Raw genomic sequence first — 17,393 nt, 5'->3', positions numbered from 1 at the left:
TCATCCATAAGGACCTTTCAAGATGGGAGTCCAGAAATAGTTCTCTAGCAAAGAGGTTTCAATCTAGTAATTGATTCAGGACTATGGCGGGGGGGGGGGGGGGGGGGGGGAGAATACTATTGCCAGTAGTAGTTTGTTCAAATCGGGCTTTTCAGCAAAAAATCCTATTTCAAGTGGGGAGGGAATTCTCATTACTTCTGAAAAACAGCTTAGCGCTCTGGCTCGGGATATCCAGTTTCAGAAGAGAATGGCTAAAGAGTTCAAAATTTCCCACTCGGAAGATAATATTTTGTGAAGTTTATTTTGTTGTGTTCTGTATGACATGGTTCCTGTGCTAAAAAAACAAACAAACAAATAAATAGAAAACCCAGAACTAACTGTTCATCTGAATGCTGGTCTTCTGTAGGGAGCATCTAACTCTCCCACAGAGGGGTTGATGACAGAAGAGATAATTTCAAGTAGGATAATTAAGTAATTATTTATATTCGTCTTTAGAGCACAGTATGTATTTTATTGGAGGGATAAAGAAAGAAGGGTAGAAAAGGTGGGTGTGAGATTTGTTAGGAGGTTATGATCATAATTTTGGCTGAGGCCAATATTAAAATTGGTTTTTGTTCTCCAAGCACAGAACAAGTAATAGTTGAAACAACTTCTCCCCCACAAAGAGGAAGTCATCTTGGAGTAAAAAAATTGTCTGAGAAGCCCATTAAGTGGAAAAACAACAAATGGATGGTTGAGACATGCCTATATTTTACTGGAGTCAATAGTACCCCTCCTGGGGAGAAAAAAAAATCCAGAGGCAAAGTCAAATATATTAAGGCTAGCTTATCTCTTTCCGACATCAGAGATAAATGACGTTAGAAAAAAAGAAAACAAAACAGGATTTTTCTCCAGCTTACTACTGGTGGCACAGTGCAATTACAGAGTGCCTGTTAATCTAGTAGTAGACTTCTGCCCCCCTGGAGAGTCTAGGCTTGCATTAAGAAAAGTTGAGGATCCATCAGTGTGATTCTTCTGGGAAGAAGAAGGAGTGCTCTGGGGCGCCTGGGTGGCGCAGTCGGTTAAGCCTCCGACTTCAGCCAGGTCACGATCTCGCGGTCCGTGAGTTCGAGCCCCGCGTCAGGCTCTGGGCTGATGGCTCAGAGCCTGGAGCCTGTTTCCGATTCTGTGTCTCCCTCTCTCTCTGACCCTCCCCCATTCATGCTCTGTCTCTCTCTGTCCCAAAAATAAATAAAAACGTTGAAAAAAAAAGTTAAAAAAAAAAAAGAAGAAGGAGTGTTCTCCTGACAAAAATTCCCTGCTTGCGCCCATGTCCTGAAATCCCGCAGGCAAGAATGTTTTTATTCTTCTGGTCTCTGGTGGCTTATATGATATTAACCGCCTCTTTTAGGGCCTTGAATTCCACTGGGGCCCATCTTCAGTTTCTTGTTCAAAAGGGGAAGTCGACGCGCTGAGCTGCATCTCAGCACGTCAGCGGTTACCCTCCGCAGCTCGTGAGCATAGTCTTTTCGCAGACCTGTCGTGAGAAGTCAAGGCCTGCTCTGCACTGGTCCGTTTAATCCAAGTGCACATTAAAAGTGGAAGTCTAATTTTGAGGGGCTAGACTGATCTTGGCTTATGAGACAAAGCTTAGTAGTAATAGTACCAACCAAAACACACACTGCGGTCAGGTCTTACTAGGATTATTACTTTTGCTTTTTCTCCAAGAGTTTTTTAACCAGATGTTTGTTTTCCTTTCTATTCCCCCATGAGACCATTATATACAGGAGGTAAGAAATTCCTCTTATACTCCTGTTCTGGCATCCCTCTGGAAGCTGGGCAAGTTAATACATGATGCGGAGGTGAGTGTAAACCATTGTTTTCATCAGAAGGAGGTTAGGCATGGGTTTGGCCAAAGGCCTGGATGTGACAGATTTCATAATCTGAACTCCATTATGTGCATTAATTCTTAATTTCCTGAGATGCTAGAAGGTGGTGAATATTTGTAATTATGTAAAACTTGACAGTCTACAAATATTTCACATGCATAATCTTTTTCTTCCTCTTCTCTGAGGCAATTGGAAATAAAAGCAGGATTAGGGACTCTCACATGAAGCAACTTTTGGGGTCAATTCACATATTTATTTTACTGAGTGCAAGAGACACTTAGATATTGTAGTATTGCATGTAGTAGAGGAAAATACCAACTCTGTTGCCTTTATTCTGACCTCCGGGTAGTTTATAATTTGAATGTTCTTGACATTACTTTCAAAATATTTTATTTTATTTTATTTTATTTTATTTTATTTTATTTTATTTTATTTAAGAGAGAGTGAGAAAGAGTGAGTGAGAAGGGGAGAGGGGCAGAGGGAGAGAGAGAGAGAGAGAGAGAGAGAGAGAGAGAGAGAGAGAGAATCTCAGGCAGGCTCCACACTCAGCCTGGAGCCCCATGCAGAGCTCTATCCCATGACGTTGGGACCATGACCTGAGCTGAAATCAAGAGTCAGACACTCAACTGACTGAGCCACCAGGGCACCCTCCTTTCAAAATAAATTATGATGAGGGTTTTTGCATCATTAAAATATTGTGATACTTAGCTGATGTTAAATTTATTAGTTTACTTCTATATAATCTACACAAGCGGTGGTTGGACTGGAGTAGGGCAAAGATAGCTCAGGTAAAGACAGATTTTTCTGTCTTTGGCATCATTTCTGACATTCCATTGTAATGATTTCTAAAGCAAAGATGACAAAGTTTGGTGTGCATTCAGGATTTCTCCCCTCCCATACATCAGGGCAGATACCACTAATCAGTCGTAGCACCCTTCTTTGAGACAGCAAACAGCCTGAGAATCCTCAATGCTGCATTTCTGGTAGCTGTGTCCAATCAACAGACTGGTTAAAATTTCTTTCTTCAACTTCTCTGATCCAAAGGGTAGCTTGATCCTTCTATACATTTTCCCTCAGCAAATGGAAATGAATTAATTTTTTTAAAAAGGACTATACTACAGACCAGTACTGCTCAAACTTTAATTTGCAAACCAATCACCTGGGGATCTTGTAAAAATGCAGATTCTGACTTAGTAGGTCTGGGAAGGTGCCTAGAATCCTGCATTTCTAGTAAGGTCAAGGTTGCAGGTGATGCCAGTGCGAATGATCTGTGGATGGCACTTTGAATAGCAAGGTTCTTCTGGTCCATTTTCTGGAGACAAAACGTGAGCTAGCGAACTCAATGCAACTCAATAGCCAAGAAAAAAGAAGAAAAACAGGCAAGTGTTCCATTAGAAGCTGAAGTTTTATTATAGGATAACAGTACATAAAGCACATCTAAAATTGATGTGTTCAATGCACTTTTAATAAAGGTAATGTAATATTAAAGGTACAGTTTCTAAGTACAATATAACAACATTCATATTAGAATGAAAATCGGAGTATTTAAAAGACAACATTAAATCTCTCTTTTTTTTTTTACAGCTTGTATTTACAAAATGAATCAAAATATTTTTTTTTTTAAATTGAGGACTCAATAAAATAACAAACAGCTGGAAATAAGCAGACTACCGTAAGAGTGAAGTGAAAAGAAAACCCAATGTAAGTGAAAAGTTGGATGATCCTCTAATAAAGATCATTAGCAAAGTTTTAGTACAATACTGTTTTTAGGATTCCCGTAAATGGCTTGCATTTTTAGTGTGGCAGAAAAGGAGTTTTTACATACTGTACACAAAACAGACAGCATATATTTATAGGTACAGTATTACTGTTTCCAAACTTGCATGTATATTTACAGAAGGCTGAGTTTGTTACTCACAGAGTTTTGTGACATTTGTGTGCTTAATCCTTAAGACCTACACACAATTAGAATCAGCATTTCATGTGGTCTTTTTAAATGTGGCTTTATTACTTGGTTGTAGAAGAAAGTGTTAACCATAAGGCTTGACATACTTTATAAATTTACCAAAAAAAAAAAAAAAAAAAAAAAAAAGAATCCCGGGAAAAAGTTTTAATTTGGGCACACTTGTCATTTAACAGTTATCAAATGCTGACGTGTGCTGGCCATTGTGTAGACGCGAAGAGATACAATCTCTACCCTCAGGAAGTTTAGGATGCTAAATGGTGCTGAAAAACAAAACGAAACAAAACAAAACAAAAACAGGTTTCAATCTCTACGTGAAGCAATAAGGAATGACGTGATTTGTATTTAAAAGAGATTTCTCCCTAAATTGTAGCCAATTCACTTTAAAAGGTTAACTCTTAGCATTCGCTCTCATTAACCACATGATTGCATTTATAATTAAGGTAACAGCAACTCTTCCATAAAAATGGAAAATGTCTAGAATTGTGGGTAAATATGCAGTGCACGGAAGCCAATAACCATGGCTTGAGAATTTATTACCTTCAATTACAAAAAGTGCAGTAAACAGAAACATTTGCTCTATATTTATAAATTGCTCAAAAATCTTTGCTAAAGATCTTACAAATTCAGTAATATTACAGAACAATTCTAATCAATATTTAATAAGGTTAACTACATCCTTAGTCAGATATTTGATATACTTTGATTTGTAAGAATGCCAATAGGTCTTGGGAGAACAGGTGAAAGAGTTTTAAAGTGAAGGTCTTTCACTCAGTTCATGGAACTGGTTGAGGTCATATTAAAACAAAACATCTCTTGTCAAATTTGCTTTATGGCCCATGTTCTGCCATGATAGTGGACATTTCTATGCTTCCCATGGCTCAGGTAGGAGGGGAAAGTTTCTGCCATCAAGCCACCAAGGATATTTTATATAAATGCCTATCATCTATAATAGGAGCTAAGTACACAACTCTGTCAGGTGCCAATAATATAATTCCTTCGTAAGAAAAAACAAAAGTATTACTCCATTAAACTAGAGTGTTTCTTTAGGATCTTGAAGGCCTGGCAAATTATTTCTCATCTCAGGAGATACGGTATAAAGCCAAGTAGCAAACATAAAGTAAATGCTAATAAATTTTCATATATCCATATTTATAAACAAATTCACCCTATAGATGTCAAATATCCATACTAAGGAAGTAATTTTATCCTAATTAAATACACTCTAGAATAATTTATATAATGATATTATGTATTTAAAGAGAAAAGCATGTCCCAAATCCAGCACTCTGATACAGCTGCCAGTGGGAACAGGTAGATATATATATATATATGTATATATATACAAATATATAGTTATACTCAGTGAAATTAACAAGACCCAAAGGTGGTATTGTCTAGGAATAAAAGGGTTTTTTTTGTTGTTCACAAAAGTAACTTATCTAGCACCACACATCAGAAAAACACAAAAATAGCACACTCTAGTTCTAAACAGCTATGTCTAAAATAGATTATATAGTAAAACCAGTATTATACAGCATATTGTGGATTTGATAAACAGATAAATATTTGCACTGAGTAGGCTGTTTATAATATAACATTTTCTTATCTATACAGAATGAAAGCCAAAAAGTTAACTGTATAGAGATGTGCAGAACAACATTAAATATTATGACTTAAAAGCAGGGACAAAGGTAAATTTGAAAGAAGAGTAAGAGAGAAAATGTTTACAGGCCATTACAAGTTCTTAAGTTAATAGTAAATAAGGAATCAATTGCTCAAGTTGAAGAAAGCAGTAAACAAGAGATTGCATTTACATGCAGATGTCTAAAATTTGTATTTTTTTAAGTCTATGCACAAAAGTCATTTGTTTTATTGCTTGACATTCAGTTATGGCTAGATTATTTAACCTATTTTTTTTTTTTGTACTTTGGAAACAAGAATATCGTTAAAGGTGCCATAAAAATGGACAACATTGAAAACGGTTTGCAAATAAACCACCTAACACTGCAGTTCTTTATACATATTAAAAGCCTTGTCTGGGGTTTGTCATATGTTAAATATATTTAAACTGGGAAAATATGTTGTAGCTTGAAGCCTCCCATTGGCCCAAACATCCAATACAAAAACACATCTCCACAAAAGGAGCAGGCAGACAATACAGGTACATTTAAAGAAGCAGCCAGCTAATGTCCTAACGTTTAAAATTTACCACTGTTTTATATGAGATTTCAAACCACTGTGGATAAGAAGAGAATTTCAGATTCAGGAAGATGTGTACAGTACATATGGATTTTTTGTGTGTGAAATCATATTCACTATATTGCTCAAGAATTATCTGCATTTACATATGCAATCTGTTTAATAATAACCAAGTTCCTAGAAATGGTGTTCATCCACATTAAAGTCATAATGAGTGAAAAGGAAACACACAGACATTGGAGAGAGTTTAGTTGCTCTTAGAGAACAACATAATGGCGTGTGCAGTGTGTCAATGCTAGTAGCAAGCTGTCTTTCATTAGTCCTTAGAAGGAAAGAAGTAAAAGGAAATGTGGCAAACACACTAAATGTAAACAGCAAACACAGATTCTATAGGCATCTATTTAAAATATTCATGTTCAGTTTCTCAACACAAGACTCCATTTTATGTTGCATTGCTGAAAAAACATCTCTATTTGGACTGAATATTCTGTCATTCATTTGTAAATAAGTAAATGACTGAATGAATGTATTTATTGCTCTAAGATCTGAGGGTCTGGTTAAACACGGAGATCCCTCTATCTGTGATGTTTCCTTGGTATAAAGCCAGGCTTCTGGATTATTTTAAAAATTATTCTGAGAGCCTGACAAAACTGATCTCACACAAACAAGCAACAGACCCAGAAGTGAAACCGATTGCTATGTAGAGACATTTACAAATCTGCTGCCTTCTCATACCTTAAGAATAATAGGAAGGCCTCTTTAATAAAAAATCAAATCTGGTGGCACCTCTTTAATAATACTAGTGTTTAGAGATAGAATGAAGACTTGTATTACAGACATTAGCAACAGATCAAGATTTACTACTGCAATTACATTTGTTAATCTGATCCATAGTATAAAGTTGTTTTCATAGGGTTCTGTTGTATCATATCTTTATAAGTAAGAAGTGGCAATCACATGATACAGTATGTGAAAACGTCAATAACCTGTGTGTGTTTATATATATGCATATGTATGTATATATGTATATGTGTATTTATATATACCTATATGTATGTGTGTGTGTATACATATATATAGGCAGAGAGAGTAAGAGAGCGAGACAGGGAGAGACAGAGATTTCTGCCATGTTCCATAGTCTTTAATATCAAAACCAACAAGGTCAAAGTTTCTTTTTTATCTAAACAACATGGAAAGTTTTCCCAAATTATACTCTGCTATGGGAGTAAGAAAATATGTAAAACTTCTTCTGAATGTGTATTCCAGGTATGGAAGAATCAAAGCCAACAGTATACTGAGGTTCACTGACTTTATGAAAAGTAATACAAGGAAACATAAGAGCGACGCTCCAGTTCAAAAATGTCCAACGTAACCTAAAAGCTGGCTTGTGGTGCTGTTATATTGTCTTTAAACATTAGCTCTTGTATTAATTCAATGGATGAAAACTATGAATGTGGAAGTAAAAGAATGGTGTTACATAGAGGGATTTTTTGGTTTGCTTCTGGAGAACACAATTAAAATAAGTTATTTGCTAGCATTTGAAAAGACTTGTTCAAACTTCCACCTGTTTCACTGCACCAATAAGCAGGCTCTCATCTCATGAGTGGTTTCAACAATTTTTTGCACGCCATGTAGAATTTGAAATAGTTCCTAATATATAATGCTATGAATATATTTATCATGGATGGTTTAATTATTAGAGAAAGGTAAATGGAGTATGTGGAAATGCACTTGAAGTGATACTCCCTGTTGGTATATCGCCTATTAATGTATCTTGTGAAGTACTGCTTTGGAAGTTATTCCATGTTTTTAACCACACAAGACTGAAGAACACATACATTTTGAACTCAACAAAACAAGACGATAGTGAAGAGTTTACACGCACGCACACACAGTCCTACACAGTTCACTTGTGCCTTGAGGGATAGCATTATTATCACTATTATTAATAATAAAAAACACAATTTGTCCCAGTAGTACTGGCCACCCTGTTTGAAGAGTTTTAGGAGATCCCTGAGCACATTGTTTCTGACTCTTAACCCCAACTCCAAAGTGATAGGGTTTCTATTGTTGATATCAAGATGGATTGTCATTCACAGTAAGTCAATCATAAGGTGCTTATTTACCCTTTTTTTTTCCACCAATCAGCACAAAGAACTGTCAGAAAATAACTTTTTTTATTATTATTACCTTAAAATAATAGCACTGGAAGGACACGTGATTTAAACAATCAATGTTTGAAAACAGTGGCTTTAGGATTATTATCTGGCTGCCCCTCAACAATAACAAGTGATTCAATCGACATTCCTTAGCCAAAAACAAAAGGCAAAAAAAACCAAACCATACCAAAACAAAACAAAAAAAAAAACAACCCAAAAACAAAACAAAACAAAAAAAAACCAACCAAAAAAAAAAAAAAACCCAGAACAAACCAAAACTGTACAAATATGTATTTTTTCCCTGAGGGATCAAGGTACACCCGCAAGTGCTCTATGTACATATTGCACTAGAGAGGAATGGAGAACATGTGCAAAAAAGCAACAATGAGAGAAGCTTACATCCTACTTAAACCTTTTCATTCAAGATTCCACTAGGTTGTTTTGCATTTTGGAATGTCGGAACACAAACAGCTATTTCTTAGTCTAAAACTAAAAACACATATTTCTACTATGGCACATTCAATGAAATAAAAAGTTTCCCAAAGACAGATAGACAAATTCCATCAAGAAAATAATACAAAGTTTGTTTGTTTGTATTTTTTTTTTTAGAAAATTACATTACTTTCTTTCTTTGTTTCACATTACAAAATCTTTTTTTTTTCTTTACACAAATCACATTTTATTGCAGGAATATTTCAAGTGCCATCAAATATTTATAGAAGGGTTAAAAAAATAGAAGTCTCTCTAAAGTGGTCCAGACAAGGCTTTGTATAGAATAAGTCATTTTTTCCCCCATCTTCTAGTTTTGATTTAAGTATTTTGAATACATTTTCTTTTCCATTGACACTTAGTAGCCTAGAAGCGGTCCGACACACGCACATCATACACACGAAAACCACACCCACACCTGCATACACACCCACCCACACATACTCCCTCCTCCCTGGCCCTCAGCCCACCCCCATACGCTCACAGAGATCCGGGTATCCACACTATAAAGAACAACCAAACTTAGAAGCAGTGCCGTAAGTCATATTTTCCTTAAATTAGGAAGGGTGAATTAGGATGCTGAAGACTTTTTTTTTTTAAATCCATAGCTTTAACGCAAATTAGGATGCTGAACACTTAAAAAAAAAAAAAAATCCATAGCTTTAACACAATTTGCAAACTGTCCAAAAAAGCACTTTCATCTGCACTTTTGTTTTCATTGTGACCAAGGCCAGGTTCTCCAGAGTATAATGCAATCATTTGACACCATTGTAACCAAAGGTATTCGGGCTTTGTACAAAAGCCTTACGTACCTTATATGAAAAACTGTATACAAGACATAGCAGCTGGGATAACAATGATGTGATTCCAATCTTTCAAAGACTACTGGATATTTTAGTTTAGGAAACTTTAGTTTATAAGCACTCTTAAGAATAATTGTCCTGTATCACCAAGTATTTTGTGTCATCACACAGGTGTTTCTATAGTAAGAAAGAAAATAAAAATGCAAAGTTTTTCACATCCTTTTCTGAACTTCACTTTTTAAAACTGAATTTATTGTTTAACTTCAGATCCCAACTTTTATCCAAATAATAGTTGTTCCCTCTGTTCACCGAGCACACCTCTCCTGCTCTGTCCCTACACTGTCAATGTACTTTGCTCTTAAAATCCTCACCTTGCTTTTCTTTCAGAAAGATCTGGTAGCAGCATCATGTCAATGTATCTTGGTTTACTCTAAAAGCAATGTCACCATGGTGGGACTACTATTGAGATTAAGCATCATTTTTTTTTTTTTTTTTTTTTTTTTGCATTTGGTACATGCAAAATCCCTTCTGGGAAAAGGAATTTCTTTTAAGCTCAACATTATGCTCTCTCTCACCCTTAGAGAAGTTCAATTAGCTCTTTTCATTTCACAAGTGGACACTGGAATTAGGTTTAGTTGCTCTTTAATGCGCTAGCACCTGAGGCTGGTCATATTCAGAAAGCTTTGGTTAAAAAGAAGTTAATATACTTTAATCAAACCACCCCCAAATTTAGTGAATCAGAATGACAAAAAACCAAAAAACAAACCAAAAGAAAAACCACCCCAAAAAACAATACCATACCATTTTCCCCCACAAGAGAAATAATAGGAAAAAAGATGGACAAATAAATAACTGAACTAAACGTGGTACTCTTTTCAGAGTATAAATACTATTGATCCTTACAGGAACTATGCTTATTTAAATTAAAATTTTGATTTAACCCTTCTTGCCCAAATATAAATACTATATGCTGATAGTTAACCTCTCTGTATAAACACTCACATACAGTTTTATATACTTGTAAGAAATTTAAGTAAATATTACTTGCGTCTTCTATTTATGGTTAAACCCTTACTATATTTTTGAAAAAAAAATTTAAGATGTTATTTAGGCTTCATACACACTTTGTGTGAATAATCCCTTCCTCTTCTCCAAATCCCTCAGGAAACAAGTCAGAAAATCAGTGGAGTTAAAGCCAGAGTATCGGGCTCTGGGAAGCCCATGCTGTTATCCACGTGACATCAGGATTCAGGAGGGACCCTGGTGGTAGAGACACTTTCTCTGCTATAAAGGGCTGCCTGGACACTCCCACCTTTATGCTATGGGAAGATATTTCCTTTTCTGTACAAACGTGGTCTTTGATGTCAGACCACAAGTTTGAATCCTACCCCCAGGGTGACTAAAATCATCTTCTAAATGCCTACATTTCCAAAGGGCACTTATTTTTCAAATATGCACACCTGTATATCAGACTGTTCATTTTCCCTTCCCCCCTGGGAATTATTAAAATAAAAAAAACCCCAAAACATGAAATTAAACAAGAACATTCAATATTTCTCACCTGAACACAAAAGCCAAACAATCTTCTAAATATTTAATAAAATAAATTACAGTCCACAGTTTTCTAGTGAAGATAAATACAAGAGTAAATGTTTGCAGCTTAACATCAACTTCACTTTGAATGCTTAAAATATTTCATATTTAAGTAAGAGAAACTGGTTCTGCATTGCATGCCTCTCTCGCCCCTCTATCCAGGGTCTGTGAGCTATGGAGAGCAATATTCTAGAATTATAGCATCTAGAGGCAGCTAGTCTAGAACTAGTTTACTCTGAGATATCCTCTTAGGGTTCCTAGATTATACCAAGAACATAATCATTCACAAAGTAAATGCTTCATGTCCTCACATGGGGAGTGTGTATTTGCTCCAGATATAATCTTTGGGTCCTTCTTATAATAAAAGCTGAATTCCAATAAATATTTGGGTTACTGATTTGTTCTCAAAGCATTAAGAGTTCCAAGTTGAGATGGACTCCATATAACTATAGAATTGTGTAAAATGAGCCTCCCCTCTCTCCCCTGCCTCCATGAGGTGGCATTTAAAAAAGCTTTTTTAAAAATAATGTGCGTGATGGTGTAAGTCCATAGCACCAATCGATCATTCAACTTTGTATGAAGCATAAACACATCTATCCTTAAACTTACCACGAAGCAAAGTATAATTTAGGTAGAGTTCTAATTCCGAATTCACGTGTAAAAAAAAAAAATAATAATCCACATCGTGATTTCTAGATATGACCAGCCAGTCTTTTAAAAGTAATTTGTAAACAGCAGCATAAATACCTCCTGACGTACCTTCCAAGCCTTCTCAGTTAAACTTGTGTTTCTGGTGCACATGCGACACGACAGTGAACACGCTAGCATTTAATTTAAAGAAAAAGGTGCAAAATGAAAGTGCCTTATCAATTCAACAGGAAAAGCTACACCAGTAACTACATTTTATATTAATTAAAACAATATATAAACAATATCTCTTTTAGCTATATATAGTCTTCATGCCCATTTACCCTGTAATATATTATAATGCTATTGTTGCTAGTGCTATGGACCCTTTTCATGCCATCCTGCTGACTGGCAATAATCGGTGGAAAAATAAAAACTTCCTTCATGAAACAAAGAGCAAGTTGTGCAAAATAATGCCGCAACCTCCGCTATGCACACCAGTCACCGATTATTGCTGGACTCTCTGTTGTTACCGACAGATTGGTGACTCTGCAGAAAGTCTGTGGGCAGTGAGCTACAAGAAAAGGAAATCCTCCGACTTCAGTACCCTCCTTCAGTTGTAAACAGAGGTCAATGATTGAGAAGTTGAGACAGAAAAAGGGTCCATATCTGTAGGCATAATGGAAATCATATGCATGAGAAAAACAAGTTCAACTTTTATTTGTTTTCATTGTTTCCCCTCCTTTGCCTGACCCCGATCACCAAAAGATGTGCAGTGTGTTGGCGCTCCAGGTCTGTGCAGGGCCATATAAAGTGTCTTGGTTAATTTGTTGTTGTTGTTGTTTTTCATGTTTGTACTTCAGACATTCTAGAAGTGCTTAGGTGATACATTTACCCATCGATTTGCATTGCTGGCTCAAATTCTGAAGTGAACAACTCCTTGTATAATGGAGGAAAATGAAGTCGCACAATGTCTGGGTATATTGCTTTAAATGCCATTAGCTTTTCTGTATGTCGTCCACATAAGGCTCTTAACGTAGACACCTTGCATATTAACTGCAAGTGGAAGAAAGGACATGTTGTGAGGAGAGAACAGACATGAGCATCACAAATCAGAGAACCTGGATGATCTTTACAATGTTGTTTATAACAGTGAAACTCACTTGAAGCGACTTACGTCTTCTTCAATAAGGAAGACTGGTAAAAACACATTTTAGGTACATCGTAGAGTATCAAGTATACATGAAATACAATTCTGAAGACAAATAATATAACAACCCGAAAAGATGTTCACGAGCAAGAGTGGCAGAGTTGAGATGAGAACCCAAGCCTCTCACCTCCTCCTCCTATTCCAACATGGTTTCTGCTCTACTGTCCTCAACCCTGCCCTCTGCCACTGTGGAGAAAGAAGACATCTGGTGACAGAGAAGAGGACAAGGAGGTAGTCAGGGGCAGGTGAGGTCACTGCAACTAGAGATGATGGCATCCCCCACGTATTTTAGGCAGCACTAGTACTAGCCAACTCCAGTGACAGCAAGTTTCTTCTGGGAAAGCCCTTTGCCTGAAACAAAGCAATTCTGGGTCTGAGCAAAAGGCCCTGAGTAAAATTAAAAAAAAAAAAAAAAAAAAAAAAGAAGAGTCAGAAGGCCTGGACGGAAGTCCCAGCATCAGCCATTTACCAGCTGAAGATAGTAACAGCTTGAAACCACGTTTTTTTAAAACTCTAAACCACCATACACACTATGTATCAGCTCAACCAGAATAATCCTAAGAAGCATGTTCCACGGATCGTGGATCTTGTCCACATGTTCGGTGCCCTCTATGATAAAAGAACCTGATGGTACCCTTGCCTTGGGGCAAACAGTTGGAGAAGAAAGTACGAGTCTTAGAGACCTCTTCTTCTATTTTCTATTCCTGCCTCAATCTCTCATTGAACAGGTGCAAAATAAACACAAAACAGCAATTAACCCCCAACCTCCCCTCTCTGTATGAACTTAGCTATTGGGAGAAAAGAAGAGAAAGCAGGAAGAAAAACCCAAACCTCTCAAATCAATCTTCTTGAACAATAAAACGCATAGAATAGTCTAAGAAAGAATTGGGCTGATTTTTTTTTAAGACCAAATATATACCACTAAGCACTAGCATTGAAGAATATTAACGTATTTTAAATTGACATCCTAATTATATTTTTATTGCAAAAGGTAGTAATTAGCAAAAATGAAGCCTTCTGCTTGGAATACAGGGTAGTAATGGGAAATTGATGAAGAAAATACAAGTCACTTTCTGTTGATTACGAATGAATGTAATGGAAATAGAACTAATATTAGACTATGTGATTACCCTGCTTGTTTTAGTCCTTTATAACTTCCTCCTTCTAAATTCAAAGATTCTTTCTCTAATTTATGTCAATGCAGAACATTAGCTCTGCTTTAGGCCCAACTTAGATGGAATAGGAGGAGGATTTCCAGAATGTATTAAAATGTTTAAAAAAAAAATTCTACCATTGCCCTATTATTGCAGGATACTTCATAACCAACGATGGTAGAACATAATCTGAATTTTGGCCCAATGAATTTTTTGAGGTGGAGACATTTCTTCCTTGTCAGTAGCCTACTGCTTATAGATACTTTTGGGGTCTGGTAAGATGACTTCCAAAGGTGGCTGGCAGCGAGATCTATGGCAAAGAATGATTCAGGCTATGCCAGCCAGACCATCTTTTACTCTTACCTTTGTTAGGATTCCATCTTCTCGGTGATTCTTCTGCAGGACATGTTGAAGAGCTAACTGAATTTTCTGTTGCAGTTTTTCAATCTTTACCTTCTCCTGCAGCCATGAGCGATCTACACATGAAAAATGATACTTCTTAGTATTTCTCCTCCATGGTCTCGGGACACCCCAATTCCTCCTGACTCTTAGACACAACTATACCACAGTGCTGAGTTAGAGAACAACAGGCCAGTTTTACTCCTTGTTCAAAATTTGCTCCTAAAACAATGGAAAACTGATCTATGATAGCTATAAAACTGAGTGGTAAAGCTTTCCATTTTTACTGGTACTTAAATGAAGGGAGAGTCCTCTCCTTCCAAAAGAATAGTCATTTAAATTGAAGGCCATATTCACACAAGGACAAAAGAAACCATCACAGATGCTCAAATCTTTCTAAAAAATTTTTTTTTAATGTTTACTTATTTTTGAGAGAGAGAGACACAGCACGAGCAGGGGAGGGGCAGAGAGAGGGAGACACAGAGTCCGAAGCAGGCTCCAGGCTCCGAGCCGTCAGCACAGAGCTTGACGCGGGGCTCAAACTCACAAACCATGAGATCATGACCTGAGCCAATGTCGGACACTCAACCGACAGCCACCCAGATGCTTCGATGCTCAAATCTTTCTAATAGTTACATTTCTGGATAAAATACTCATAGCAATTATGCTTGCCTTTCTGGTAAATAAGAAAATTGCCTTAGAATCCAAGGCAACTAAAATTGTCAAGAGAATTCCAAACAACTGAAGGGTTGTTAATGTGTAGTCTTTAGGTATAAGAATTCCAAACAGAAGATAGTAAATTTGCAAAGCAGATTATCCCCAAGAGGCAGTACTAGTTGAAAACACAGGTAAATTCAGATCAACTTGTGGGTGACATCCAAAAGAATCTTAAGAAAAAGTAGGATGCTTTAAAAACCATGTTATCTTGAAGATTTGTGTTAAGAAGGGCAGCCCTTCTCTCCCAGAGCATTTCTTGTGTTATCAGGAGGTTAATTATGGACTGGGTTTTATTCAATTCGCATTAAAAATTTTTTTTTCGTTCTTTCTTTAAATTTGATTTTAAAATATTTTTAATTTTTAAAAAATTTATATCCAAGTTAGTTAGCATATAGTACAATAATGATTTCAGGAGTAGAATCCAGTGGTTCATTCCCTACATATAATACCCAGCGTTCATCCCAAGGAGTGTCCTCCTTAATGCCTCTTGCCAATTTAGCCCTTCCCGCTACCCACAACCCCTCCAGCAACCCTATATGCTCTACATTTAAGAGTCTTTTATGTTTTGCCCCCTTCCCCCCCCCCCCCGGCTTTTTATATTATTTTTGCTTCCATTTAAAAATTTTTTAATTTTATTTAAATCCAAGTTAGTTAACATACAGTGTAATAATGATTTCAGGTCAATTCTCATTTCTTAAGATTTTCTCAGAATGGCACGAAGTCTTAAATACACATACATGTGCATGTGTGGGGGGGGGGGTTGTTATTTGAAAAAAACTTAAGATTAGATTTAATAAGGGTGGCAACCTTTCTTTGTAGGCACCTCAATATTCTATAGCCATTAGAAGTTATGTACCTTGTAAGAATTCTTTACCTGACATTTCATTGTCATTTGGTTCTTACCTGCTGACATTAGTACAAACGCAGAAAATAATGCAATTTCATCTTCGGTCAGGTGCATAGAACATAAACTCTTTCCAAATTCAAATACAAAGCTAATAAAGTCTTCACAACCTGCCAAAGTTAAAGACAGTTTAGGATTTTGGTTATTATCCTAGGAGAAAAACATAGAGTAAGATGAAGAAGGATGTAGTAGTTCAAAATCCATGGGGACAGTAATAACATTTCTACCGTTTAACAGTTTGAAATCTCAAAAGAAAAATTTGTTTAGCCATCATCACTATCAACACCATCATCATCATCATCCAAAATAATGACAGTGGACTTTTGTTGCAAGGTTACTACGTCATTAAGCACCACTCTAAAAGGTATCTTACTGCTTTACAACAGCTCTGTGAGAGAGGTATATTATCCCCATGTTAGAGGTGAGGAAACAGATTTAGAAGAATTATGCACTTTAGGTTATACAGGTAGGAAGTAACAGCCTGAAGTTCAAAGTCAGGCGGCCCGACTTCAGAACCCGTGATCTTTTTTTTCTTTTTTCTTTAACGTTTTTTTTATTTATTTTTGAGACAGAGAGAGACAGAGCATGAACGGGGGAGGGGCAGAGAGAGAGGGAGACACAGAATCCAAAGCAGGCTCCAGGCTCTGAGCCATCAGCCCAGAGCCCGACGCGGGGCTCGAACTCATGGACCGCGAGATCGTGACCTGAGCAGAAGTCGGCCACTTAACCGACTGAGCCACCCAGGCGCCCCTTTCTTTTAATTTTTTAAAAAGTTTTATTTATTTTTGAGAGAGAGTGAAAGAGAGACGGACTGCGAGCAGGAATAGGGGCAGAGAGAGAGGGAGACACAGAATCTGAAGCAGGCTCCAGGCTCTGAGCTCTCAGCACAGAGTCCAATGTAGGGCTCGAACCCATGAACAGTGAGGTCATGACCTGAGCCGAAGTCAGACACTTAAGTGACTGAGCCACCCAGGCACCCCCAGAACCCACTATCTTAACCGGTAGACTCGAATGGGCACAATCTAACTGAAACGTTACATTCACTGACTTTCTGTTTTCTACTGTATTTGATCTAAAGCACCCTTAAAAATGATAACAAATGACATATTGTGGTGGTAAAAATCACTATAGCTATTACAGAATTGAAAACATAAAATGTGAAAGTCCCATAAAATAATAACCCATCCTCAAGAGATTGGTTAAGTTTGGTGTCTACTCTTTCAGTTTTGCATATTATGTATACATATTTAAACGGCAATGGGCCTTACTAAAGTACATAGACCTTCTATCATCTAACTGTTTTTA

General features: G+C 36.7%; 1 protein-coding gene across 3 annotated transcripts in view; it reads right to left on the bottom strand.

The window, feature by feature from the left end:
- Positions 1-3,254: 3,254 nt before the first annotated feature.
- RORA (RAR related orphan receptor A) overlaps positions 3,255-17,393 on the bottom strand; it is a 722,413-nt gene continuing 708,274 nt past the window's right edge. For all 3 annotated transcript variants that reach the window (XM_045449541.1, XM_045449543.1, XM_045449542.1), the window contains 3 exons: positions 16,088-16,198; positions 14,432-14,544; positions 3,255-12,760 (listed from right to left, as the gene is read on the bottom strand). In XM_045449541.1, coding sequence (XP_045305497.1) covers positions 12,596-12,760; positions 14,432-14,544; positions 16,088-16,198 — 389 coding nt within the window. In that variant the 3' untranslated portion in view covers positions 3,255-12,595. The remainder of the gene's footprint in view (positions 12,761-14,431; positions 14,545-16,087; positions 16,199-17,393) is intronic.

Source organism: Leopardus geoffroyi, chromosome B3 (assembly GCF_018350155.1).
Source record: "Leopardus geoffroyi isolate Oge1 chromosome B3, O.geoffroyi_Oge1_pat1.0, whole genome shotgun sequence".
Classification (NCBI taxonomy): domain Eukaryota; kingdom Metazoa; phylum Chordata; class Mammalia; order Carnivora; family Felidae; genus Leopardus; species Leopardus geoffroyi.
This window is presented reverse-complemented; position numbering and strand designations above follow the sequence as displayed.